Source organism: Cibotium barometz, chromosome 55 (genome assembly GCF_041138505.1).
Source record: "Cibotium barometz isolate CiBa-2024 chromosome 55, ASM4113850v1, whole genome shotgun sequence".
Taxonomy (NCBI): domain Eukaryota; kingdom Viridiplantae; phylum Streptophyta; class Polypodiopsida; order Cyatheales; family Cibotiaceae; genus Cibotium; species Cibotium barometz.
Window position 1 is genome coordinate 7122600 of NC_141100.1, and position 13404 is coordinate 7136003.

Sequence of the window (13404 nt, forward strand, 5' to 3'; positions counted from 1 at the left end):
CTACAATAGGGGAGACCCATTCAGTGTGTTCAATCTCATAGATAAATTCTGCCTCTAAGAGCTTATCTATTTCTTCCTTTATCTTCCGTGCAAAATTTTCATTGTAGGTATAAGGACGTTGCTTGGAGCGCTTTGCATCCTCTCGCAATGGAATTGTATGCTGACATATGCTTGGATCAACTCCTTTGAGGTCTTTATAACTCCAAGCAAAAACATCGCGATACTCCTTTATTGTTTGTATTAATAACTTCTCCTCATCTAAGGACAATTCTGTGGCAATCCACACATAGCGAGGCTCTTCTCCTGGCTTAGCAATATCAATCTTTTTTGCATCTTCTGGACCATCGTATGAAATCCCTGGCATGCTTGGTTTTTGTCGCATGGGCTATTGAAGAACAATCTTCCGATCTTGAAGAGTGTACTGTGTGAAATTGGGAGGAACATTTAGACCTTGTTCTTGTCCACTTGAGTCTTCACTCATTGAAGACCATGCGGTTTTGAGCTCTCCTTTGCCATCCTGCATCGGATTTTTTTGTTCAACCGTTGTCTTTGCACTTCCGACACTCTCTTTTGAATCGGTTTTAGACTTGAGTTTTGGTTTTTGTTTCTTCTTTTTTTTACGATTTTTGCTAACAGTTTTTAGCTTTTCTCCTGCTTGGAATCCATCTGATCGTTTTACTTGGTCTTTGATACTATCTTGTGCTTAGACATAGTATAGATATCCGTTCTTTCCTGAGAAGTGAGGTGGTGGTCGAGAGTTTTCACTCTTAGACTCCTCCTTTTCTTTTTGTAGTCTCTCACGTTGTTCCCGCTCATCTTGTCTACTGATTCTTTTATGGCTCTTACAACATTTACGTTTAGGTCGGCTTCGAGGGATCTCTACTTGAACCTCCCTTCCTCTCAAGAGTAGGCGTGCCTTTCCTAACTCTTCCTCAGGGATTGTCACATCATTATTAAAATCAGAGTCCCAGCCATCTTCCTTATCAGCATCATTAGCAGATTCGAGTGTCAAATCCTCCACTGAGACTTCCTCGACATGCATAGCTGTTGTGGATGTATCCCTATAGTACAAATCATCTAGAAGGGCACGTGGTTGTACCATTCGTATAGGAATAATATCATATCCATCTGAGTCACAAAATTGAATTGGCTTCGGTAAAGCACATGTCGATAATGTTGCAAGGACATGACTCCATTCTAGTGGATCAATTAAATGCTCAGGAAAGGGTTGTGGAATGTATGCCTCATCTGATACACTTTGATTACCCTTAAGTCTCTCAGTGTTGAAATCCCTACATGAGGCTCCACACATCCATAGATCTTCTCGTCCGTCTGACAATGTAACTCTTGAGCCCTGAGATGAAGCAAAATCAAACTCATCTATTGGAGACCTTGTTACATCACGATATGAGTGATTCCTTAGGTTGACCCTTGTGATGATAGAATCATGTCGGAGGTACAAATAATTGTATCCCCAATCTTGAATCATTTGAAATTGTCGCATGAATGGTCTACCCAATATCACTTCATAGTTTGGATGTTTTCCAAAATCCACTACTGCAAAGGTGTGCTCATATTCAATCCCACATGTGGTGACCAATATGTTCTCAAGCAGCCCAAGGGGATGTTCTAAGCTTCCATTTGCTAGCTGCAAGCGCATCCTGGTACTCCTAATAGCTGGTTTGCCCCACTTTTCCCAAATGGACCTTGTCACAATGCCCACTCCTGCACCACTATCAAGTATTGCAGTTGAAGCTACTTTTCGCACTTCTAATGGGAGGGTAGCATTTCCCTGATCGTCCTCACAAAATTTTCCTACTTTGTTGATAGGAACTGGCATAACATGCTTTGTCTCGGGGTGTATAGTACACTCACGGTGACCCTTTTGTAGCAATACCTGCTCTGACAAACATGTGGCAATATCATTCCACAACTCAGGTCGAATTTTTATCAAATCAAGCAATGGTAAGGTACAAGCCACTGGTGCTGACAAAATAGCTTGCACCATACTCATATCCTTCTCCTTTGTCAACCTTTTATGCATGGAGGGTATCCTCAAGGTTTGAGAACAGTTCTCATATTCTCCCAGATATGATGGTAAGGTTTTCGTTGTATGCATACTTCTAGGAGAAACAATTGTTTGAACTTCCTCCTGGATGCTTGGGCGTCCAAAGTTGTTTTCCGTGCCACTAGTAAAATCCACCTCAGAGAATGGAGGCGAACTAATAGAGGACATGTTCTCATTAACTTTCTCATGAACTGCGGCCCACATCTCATTTGCCATGTCCTCATTAGCATCCATAACTTCATCATTGCATGGGAAGACAAGGCTAGGTGGTGGCAGAATACCTCCTTTCAATTGGGTGTCAATTGGTGCAGACCTTTCGCTATGAGCTTGTGAAATGAGCTCACTTTTCATTTCCCGACTTGATGACACTTCTGGTATGGTTTCTAATGTTGGCTTAAGAGAGGTTGGGCCCCGAGGAATAGGTGGTGGTGGTCCCTCAAGTATTGACTGAGCTTCCCTAATGAGTTGCTGATGTACAGCTAGATTGATCTTCTCCTCACGAGGGTTTGGGTATTCTTGAAGCTTCTTGGGTAGCTTAGATAAAGCTGCAATGCGACTTCTATGAGCATCAATGATGGCATCTAGAGTCTCATTCACTTTATCCACAAAAACAGAACCCCCAGAACTATCCTCGGCCGTACTAGTCTCATCTTGTTTAGCACTAGGCCCAGGTTGAGGTTGATGTTCCTCATGCACTTCTTGGGATGTAAAAGTTTTATCCCTCATGTTTTGTTTAGAGGCTTCTTGAGAACTAGTGGATGCACTTTTAGTTTGCTTGTTTCGGTTCTTCTTCCTCCGAGTGGTTTTTTTTCTATTGGACTGTAGGGTCTTATCCACTAGTAGATTTGTCTTTGCATCCCTAGTTCGAGGTGTCTCATCAGTCTGTATTTCGGCATTTGGCAGTTGAGTTTTCTCATCACATGAGCGATCTGGAGGTGACAGATGTGATAGGCCGACTTTGGGAGTTAAAAGAATTTCTTTTATGCATCTAATTTATGCATAAAATCCATTTATGTTGAAAATCTCAATATAAAAAAAATCTTTTATGCATATGTTTATGCATACAAATCATTTATGATAAAAATTATTCTTTTAATATAAAAGAATTTCTTTTATGCATCTAATTTATGCATAAAATCTATTTATGATGAAAATCTCACTTTTAATATAAAAAAATCTTTTATGCATATGTTTATGCATACAAATTATTTATGATGAAAATCATTCTTTTAATATAAAAGAATTTCTTTTATGCATCTAATTTATGCATAAAATCCATTTATGATGAAAATCTCACTTTTAATATAAAAAAAATCTTTTATGCATATGTTTATGCATACAAATCATTTATGATAAAAATCATTCTTTTAATGTAAAAAAATTTCTTTTATGCTTTTAATTTATGCATAAAATCCATTTATGATGAAAATCTCACTTTTAATATAAAAAAATCTTTTATGCATATGTTTATGCATACAAATCATTTATGATAAAAATCATTCTTTTAATATAAAAGAATTTCTTTTATGCATCTAATTTATGCATAAAATCCATGATGAAAATTACACTTTTAATATAAATTTTTCTTTCTTTTATGCATCTACTTATACATAAAAATCAATTATGATGAAAATCATACTTTTATAATAAAATATTTCTAGTATACATTTTTCTATGTCTAGAATGAAAATAACCCTTTAAGAATACTCATACAATGGGGATTATTTTTTTAACATAAAATTTAATTACTAGAAACCCTCTTTTTTTTAATTGATCAATTATGCATAACATAAAATCAATTTATCCATGATTACAATGAAATTCTTTCATTTAATCTAGGATGATAATTCCTAGTCCTCTTTTTATGCTTTGAATGAAATTATTTTATGTGTAATTTTTACAGAAATTTTACCATAGCACCGCTGTTATGACTGATAAATCTCAATTATTTTAAAGGATAAAGCTTTACATTAAGGGAATGATTAGAATGATCCCTAATTGGATCATGAACCCATAATGGATTGAATCATCAATATTCATGAAATACATAAACTAAAAGCATAGAAAAAAGCTATTAATTTGGCCTCAAGCATAGATTAATCTTGGATTAAGGAAAAGCTTTATGAAAAGCTTCATTTGGATTGAGAATAGGTCATGAGAATGACCATTCTTTGAGTGAGAGAGAGAAATTACATAAAAACCATTAAAATTAAGCATAAATAGAAATTTATGTAATTCTTTACTACCATTTATCAATTAACTTCAATAGCATTCAAAAACCATTCCAATTAAGCTTCTCAAGCTTGAGAGGGGTTGAGAAGAGAGAAACATTGAGAATTTATAGAAGAGATCAAAATTCACCATTTACCTTACAAATTGCTTGATTCTTTGTTCACGGTAGAGGCCCCCAACCAATCAATTGGTTTGGTGTGCTGATGGAGTCACCAATGGAGATTGAAGAAAGAGGGAAGCTCCAATTTCTTCAATTTGGAGAGAATTTTAGAGAATAGTAAAAATTAGCATTATTTCAGCATAATTTTGGCATAGTATAATTCTCATATTTTTTTTACAAAGACTCAGGTTCTATTTATAGGAGAGGGAGGCTCTAACCAAGACCAACTGATTTCTAGAATTTTCCAGATTTCAGTTTGGTTGAATTTGTACTAGATTTGTACCTAGTTTGGTTCCTTTTTGATTCGGTTTGATCCAAGAGAGAGGAGAGATAAAAATATCACATTATTTTTGAGTTTAAAACTCATTCAAGCATGTGAAGTAGGTGCCTCCTTGAAGGGACTCCACTTCCTTACATATGTGTCAAAATGGAATGATTATACCCAAAATATCTCATTTTTTTAGTAATACTCCTAGTTTTTTACTAATAACCCTTGTACATAGTCAACTCTTCATCTTATGTGAGCATTTACTCAATTTTGGGTAATTTCTTTTACAAATTAGATTTATCTCCTCCTCACACATGGATTGATCTTATTGGCCCATAGGAACCTTAATTTAAAATTTCAAAAAAATCTTGACCCTCAGGATAATGCCTCTTGAGCAGATTATACTTGATTTCTAATGCACCTTCTGGAAATCTTTTTGAACTTCTGTTTCAGGGAAACTTATATTAATAGGATGAGAAATTTTTATATCCAAAAATATTCAAAATCTAAATAATCTCTCTCTAGAATATTTTCTCTCTCTAGGCCAAAACAGGTAGAAACAAGATCTTTGATATTTCTGAAGAGGGATTTGACTATAGGGGAAGTTACTGGACATCTTGAGAGGTTGGGGAGGAATCTTACAGATATGTTTGTATTACTTGAAATGGGCTCCTTTTATAGGAGAAGGTACAATCCACTTCGGGTTTTTCTTACATGTGGGACAATGCCCAACTCTTATTACATTCTCTCTAGCTCTCATGTCACGTCAAATCTCAACACCCCTTTGATGGTGACTTGACCTATCTTTGAGGCCTAGAGGTCATCTCTAAGAGTGAAGTCCCCCCCCACCCCCGCCTTGATAGAGACTTGATCTATCTTTGAGGTCTAGAGGTCTTCTAAGAGTAGGGTTACAAAATGATCTATCTTTGAGGTCTAGAGGTCTTCTAAGAGTAGGGTTACAAAGTGATTTTCTTTCTACATTTCATGTGTGCTATGAGCAACTTTGGCCCATGTGCTACTTTGGCACTTTCCCCCCCCCTTCATGTTACTTTGGCTCTAGGTGAGAGATTAATTTCTAGCTTGGATACATCATTGGTCCTAAATACTATTTACAAGTACTTTTTAAAGGACATAGGATTTTCTTTACAAGATTTTTGTTGTTGTTGTTTAAGAAATGGGTAGTGAGGATAATATTTGATGCCAGGCTTTTGCCGCTTCTCTTTCTTCTTCTTTGTATCTTTTCTTGTAGCCTTCATGTTTGTTGCCACTTATGTTTTGCTTATGCACACCTAGATCAAGCTCTCCTAATGACAACAAATCTACCTAATCATTAACTTATTCTACACTAATGACAACACTAATCTAAAGTGGATAGAAGTGAAAAAAACTTATAATGAGTGTGTTTTAATTAAGATGCATTCAAGTACAATTAGACACCAAGATGAATTAGCTTTGGATACATAAAGAGACTTGAGATAAGTGTAAGGGATATGTTTACATTGCTTGAAATGGGCTCCTTTTATAGAAGAAGGTACAATCCACTTTGGGTTTTTGTTGCATGTGGGATAATGCCCAACTCTTATCACATTCTCTCTAGCTCTCATGTCACCTCAAATCTCAACACCTTCTTGTATTATTCATGCTCTTCAAGACTGATCTTACCATCTGTCTTGCCAGCCAAAGTCTTCTAGTCTAGAGTAAGGTGAGGTCTGTTGTTCGTGTTCTTGGAGCCAGAGGCTCCTGGGTACACCCTGAGTGGCTCTAGTTTTGGTCCTTGTTAGAGGTAGTGCTGGCTACCTTGGCTACTCCGGGCTAGGAGGTCCTTGGTTTTCCATTGTTATACTTCATCTCGGCACTTTGTGCAAGTGGAAGTGCTTGATCAAAAGTCTCTGGCTCAAACATATGCACATCCCACTGAATTTGTGTGTCCAAAGCGTAGAGGAATTGATCTCTTTTGTCTACGTCTGATTTCTACAATTGTAAAGCCAGGTGAGTGACTTTACTTACAAATTGGAGGATAGGGAACACTTTCTGGCACAATCCTCCGATCGAGTTGCTTAAGATAATGGGGTGGTAAAAATGGCTTCTTGAGGTTAGTGACAAATTGGTCCCAGATATAGGCAACAACTTCATAATTGGAATTAACTTGGGCCCAATGAGTCCACCATGAGATGGCTTCCCCTTTGATGTAGTAACACCACCTTCTCTGACTTCCTACCAGCAGGCAAAGTAGGCTTCAAATTGATGAATCCAAGAATAAAGAGTTGTGGGATCGAGTTTACCGTTATACTTATTGAAGTTCACCTTCTTGTGAAGATGAGTCGAAGAAGTTGTCGAGTACTATCCTTGCGTTGTCGAGAACTGCAAGGTATCGCTTGTGCTCCACACGTCGACGTTGGTTCTCTAGTGCAGCAACGTGGGCTACCACCTATGTTCGAAGCTCTACCTCCGATACATGCAATTCATGTAACACACAGGAATGTTGCGTTAACTCCTTAATGTAGCTAGCCGAAGCCTAGATCTAGGAAGGGGATTGGGAAGGGATCTTGGTGACTGGGTGAAGGAGAGGGGGGGTGGTGGATGTCGAGGCTTCTTGAAGAGGTATTCGTTTCTCCAAGGCCTGTATATAAGTCGCACATGCTTGCATCTATTCCCCTTGTTGCGCTATGTTGTGCATAAATTCCTTGAACATGGTGTTTGTGTCATCATTGATGAGCTGGCTTCTAGAGGAAGTCGGTGTCGAAGAAATAGTTTTAGCTGGGATCTGGTGTTCTTTCTCATCATCAAATTCGCCACAATGGGAGTGGTCAAGATTTTCCCTAACCACAACAATACCATCCACTATGTGTATGGGAGACGTTTCTGCTCGCTTCTGGACGCTAGAAACTAATCGTCCTTTGAGGGACAAGAGTCACATTGGAATAGGAGTGCAACTGGTGCTTGAAAACCAACCACACAAGCTAAAAAAAATCTTCTTTTTTTCTTGGCTAAATCTCTTTACCAAAAGGCAAAGCTCTAATATCACTATAACATGTGGAAGCTTCCAAATAGGATTATAGTTTAGCTAATGAATATTCAACACCTTGGTTTCTGACGATTGCACAATGTAGCAGAAGTAAGACTGCAAGAAAGAGGGGAGGACAATAAAGACACGGTACACCCGATTGGGTCCCAAATACCCTCTATTGGCCTTCCTTGGTTGTAAACTTGGAGCTTGAAGATGACTTGATTCTTGACCTTTAAATTCACCTTTGCATTAGGGTTGTCCTGGCCCACTATGTAAGTTATGAGATGAATGAAGCCTTGGCTAAGCCATGCTTTTATACTAAATCTAGATGCTGATCGGTGGCTTATAACTGTTGTCGGAGTTGCTCCACGACCTGTTTTATCAGCTTTTAATAGGCGCCTTTTCACCTACTCTGGTTGCTGCCCATGGCTTGGAAGGCTACGTAGGCTGGCCGACTAGTTGCCCAGGCCTTTTAGGCCTGGCCGATAGCCAATCCATGCCCATTAGGGGCTGGCCCGCTGGCCATCAAGGCCTATGCCCTATAAGGACTGGCCACAATGCTATGGGCTTCTTATGGGCCTCCTAGAGGCTGGCCATCAAGGCCTATGCCTTTTAAGGGCTGGCCACAATGCTTAGGGGTTCTTATGGGCCAATGTCATGGCCCATGGGCTGCCCTAGCTAGCCCAAGTGCTGGGTACCACCCTACACTGTATGCAATCCTACATGCTTTTCGTAGAACAAGCTGAACACCTGTTATCGTTCCAGAGGGTGACTTAGAGTACAGACTGGCATTACTTCATGTGCAAGACTTGCACACCTGACCAAGACCATGTACAGGACTTGTGCACCTGACTTTGGAAGCTTAGAGTGGAACCCTGGCTGACTGGGACTCACAAGGGACTAGTTTCCACTCTAGGTCCTGCACCTACTTTTTCAGATATGTTTATGTGGCATCCAAGTGCGGGATGCATGTGACAACTATGTTGGTCTTTCCGTATCAGCCAAATCCAACAACTAATTGAGAAGTCCCATTGGTCAAGAGAGGATGGAAACCTGCCAAGTCAAAGCCAATGGTTTATGGAACACCATTTTCTAGCCTTAGCAAGAGGGAAGCCTCCGTATCATCAACTTGGAGATCAAAAGTAGAGCTTTACTTGGATGCCAAATCACTTTCATTTCATGTTCTTTTCCCACTTAAATTTGCACTTCGTATTCGAGAAAAATTGATATAGTAGTAGATAACATCTTATTTGATAATTAAGACAAGGACAACAGTCACATAAATATCCTCTCGTGTATCTGTTATTTCTTCATTACAACAGCTCTTCCTTCAACTTTTCATCAATTGAAACACTTTTCTCCTGTTCTTCTGTAATTAGTTTATAATGTTTGGATTTTACAACACATAAATCTCGAGCAGCATGGAATTTTCTAAAACAGGCACAATGGCCTATTTAATGGAACTTTTCTTTGGTCAATCAACATGGTGCCTTAAAGCTGGCTTTGGCCCTAGTGGAGAAGGCAGGACTGATAGAACTGTACTGGGCTCTTCTACTTGAGATGATTCCGCAAAATATCATCGTGTCCACCACCATCACCCTTTTCTTGAGTGTCCAGGGGCCCTTTCACAAAGATACGGACAAATTAACTTGATAAAATGTGTTTGCAGACCTTACAGAAGATGATGGGTCTAGTGGTTGTATCTTGAAGTTTGTACTGGGTTTGACTCTTTGTGACCCCATCCATATAAAATTCATGAGCGGATGGCATTTGTTGATGAAGAAACAGGTGCGCATTTCTCTTTAATGTCTCTTTAACCCTGCAAAGGAATGCGACATGGCAACAATCAAATTTCTGTGCAAGACTTCCCTGCACTTGTATTTTGTACAAATTTTGTAAGTATGATAACAGAACTGATGACCCATTGTGGGCCCAGTCAATATCATGTGCAACTAGCACCCCAATTTAAGGAGTCGTCGTCCAGTTGCCAAATCTCAAAAGCCAGACCACCATGCCATGTCAGTACCTGTAGCAGAAAAACTGCCTTGCATGGGGACTTGACTAGCAGCTTTTTCTTCTCACCTGGCATTCTTCATCTGATGAGTAGACACCTTAGTACCTTCAACCCACGAATTCTGAATAGCAGCTGGAATTATTCATAGAAATTATGCAGCTGCCCTTCATCACTAATACAGGCTGTTTGCATCATGCCATCTTCAAAAAGGCTCATCACCTCTACTGCATCGTCAACCCTACCAACTGCAGCATAGATATTTGACAGCACCAAATGAGGAGCACGATTCGCTGGTTCCAATTCAGACGCATGCTTTGCAGCACGTTCTCCCCGCTCTATGTCATCTCTATACCTACATGCACCAAGCAGTGCCATAAAAGACACAGCCGAAGGTTGGACTGGCATGCCATTAATAATGTCCTCTGCTTCATCTAAACATCCTGCCCTACCAAGTAAGTCAATTAGGCACACATAGTGATCTACTGCGAGAGAAGTCGAATGGTTTTCCATCATTGAATAGAAATGTTGATGAGCCTCATCCAAAAAACCACAGTGGCTACACGCCCCCAAAATATTGACAAAGGTGATCTTGTTTGGTGTCACCTCCTCTGCTTGCATTCGGCTAAACACACCAAGTGCTCCCATGGCCAGCCCATGCTGTGCATAAACTGCAATCATGGTATTCCACGACACAAGATTCCGCACTTCCATCTTGTCAAACATCCTCTGTGCATCCTCCAAGCTGCCAGACTTGCCATACATGTTTATTATTGCAGTGTTCAAAACAACATCTGCACAACACCCACTCTCAAGAATATGGGCATGGACTATCTTGCCTTCCACCAGGGCTGATTGGGTGATACATGAAGAAACAATGGTCAAAAAGGTCACATAGTCAGGCGAAACTTTATCGTGCTGCATTCGGTCAAAGAGCTCGAGGGCAGCCTTCACCTGTCCAGCTTGCTCATATATTCCAATCATCGCATTCCATGAAACCTCGTTACGCTTACCCATTCCATCAAACACCATACTAGCATCCTCTACACTGTTACATCTTCCATACATACTAACAAGGGCTGTCGCCACCATAACATTACGTTCAAATCCACTATCAAGGATAAAGGCATGAATCTGCTGACCTTTCGCTAAGGCCTCCTCACCAACACATGCAGAAAGAATGCTAACAAAGGTGGCCTCATCTGGCTGTATTTCTTCCTTCCACATTCTGCCAAAGTACCCAAGAGCCTTCTTACTCTGCCCATGCTGCACATACACTGTAATCATGGCATTCCATGTGATCAAGTCTCTCTCCAGCATATCATCAAATATAGATTGTGCACTTTCAAGTCTGCCACACTTGCCATACATGTTGATGAGTGCATTTTCCACATCTAGCTCACCCTGGAGAATGCAAGCATGCATCTGCACACCACGTCTCAGGGCTGCTTGACTGCTGGCGCAAGCATCAAGAATGCTCACAAAGGTCACCTTGTTGGGCAATATCCCTTCCTCCTGCATCTGATCAAAGAGACTGTAAGCTTCTTTGCTGAGTCCGTTCTGTGTAAATGCTGCAATCATTGTGTTCCAAGAGAAAACATTTCGATCAACTATTTCATCAAAAGTTGATTTTGCAGATACTACATCCCCACACTTGCCATAGGTGTTGACGAGGGCGGTTCCTATGACAACATCTATCTCAGATTCCCTAATCAAAATGATAGCATGCATTTGCTTGCAATCAGCTAGCAATGCTGAGCTGGCACAGGCAGCAAGAATGGTGGTGAATGTGACATTATCTGGAAGTATCCCTTGCTGCTGCATATGAGAAAAATGTTGGAATGCTTCCTTGCAATGCCCATGCTGAGAATAAGCTGAAATCATAGCAGTCCATGAAACCAAGTTCCGTTCTCCCATCTTCTTAAAGATCGTTTTTGCATTTTTCAGACAGCCACATTTCCCGTACATATCAATAAGAGCATTTTCCACTACCATATTTGCCTCTAATCCACCATTGGAAATGTGGGCATGCATCTTCTTACCTTCCAATAGGCTTGCATGGTTGGCACATGCATCACATAAGCTGATGAAAGTGACCTCATTTGGCATTGCTCCTTCCTGTAACATCTGGTCAAATAATTGAAAAGCCTCCCTGCCCTGAGCATACTGTGAAAAGGCAGAGATTAAGACAGTCCATGCAATCACATCCCGCTCCCACATTTTGTCAAAACAATGGCTTGCCACTTCCACACTGCCAAACTTGCCATACATGTTCACTAAGGCCGTCCCCACGACAATATCAACCTCAAATGGGCTGTCCACAATGAGAGCATGCATTTGCTGGCCGACATCAAGAGTAATATGGCCAGCACATGCATCAAAAACGCTAACAAACGTGACCTTAGTAGGGATGACTCCTTCCTGCTGCATTTGTTTGAGGAGAATAAGGACGACCTCATTCTCGCCATGGCGAGCGCATGCACGGATGACAAAATTCCATGAGAACACATTCCGGTTTTGCATATTTTCAAACAGGGAAAATGCATCATCCAAAGCCCCACATGTGCCGTACATCTGTACGAGATGGCTCACTATGAACATGTCTCGGTCAAGCCCACGTGCAATGACGAGGTCATGGATGCATTTACCCTCTTGCAAGGCCTTAGAAATGCCAAGAGATTTCAAAACAGATGCATAGGAAGAAAGGTCAGACTCTTTACCAGGTGGGTTCAACTGATCGAGGGCCTCCTTCCATGCTGCGGATGACAAGATCCCAATGAAGCGCTTACGAGATAAGCTCCCCCCAGCATTGCTGTATAGACGGAGGCCTAGCTCCCTCTCCTGCCAAATAGCCGACTTCCGTTTTCCTGCAGCCCTGCCTAGGCTTATGCCTGTGGTGATGACCATCAGAGGCCTTGCCTTCATGCTTTGAAGGGAACAAGCTTCCGTCCACCCATAGATAGACAGGCCATGGGCTCTCCACCATTTTTCTCACGAGGGGTCGCTGGGACTTCAAGCAAAAAGACGCGAGGGTTTGCAGAAAGCGAAGATCTGTGCTGTGTCTTCTAAGGCAGGGTTCTAACTTAAGTATGGAATTCAATTTAAATTCAATCAAAAGAACAAGAGACAGAAAGCCAAAACGGAGAGTTGATACAATTCTCTAACAGATCCACGGACCCTTTAAAAGAAACATTTGAGCTTTTTTTTTTTGGGGGGAATGTCAATACAATATTTTAGAAATGGAAATTTAATTTGAGCACTTTGGTAGTGAATCCCATTTCCTCTTGTACATGCTCTTGCCATAGCAGCACTCATGTACTCAGCCTTTGTATTCTCTTCTCTACTATGATCATAACATAAAGATAAGAGTACATACTATAAGGAAAAGTAATCTCCTACTAAAACATACAAGGTTGGTCCATAGTGTGAACTCAACTACATGAGCACGCACTATAATTATGCCATAACTCTATTGAGCCAAAGTGGGGGAGAGGGTGAACGAGGGGTGAACTTGAGCTTCTTATAAGCAAACAGTCACATTCACACACATGAGTAGATAAGCACATGAGAGAGATGGATGACTAAATTTTCTTATATTCTCTTCTCTTCTCTACTATCATAGCATAAAGATAAGAGTACATACTATGAGGGAAAGTAA

General features: G+C 40.4%; 1 protein-coding gene across 1 annotated transcript; it reads right to left on the reverse strand.

Moving 5' to 3' along the window:
- Positions 1-9162: 9162 nt before the first annotated feature.
- LOC147607309 (pentatricopeptide repeat-containing protein At4g19191, mitochondrial-like) lies at positions 9163-12917 on the reverse strand. Its single transcript, XM_086790403.1, has one exon. It carries the CDS (start codon positions 12669-12671, stop codon positions 9888-9890), a length of 2784 nt encoding a protein of 927 aa, XP_086646529.1. The 5' UTR covers positions 12672-12917; the 3' UTR covers positions 9163-9887.
- Positions 12918-13404: the final 487 nt, after the last annotated feature.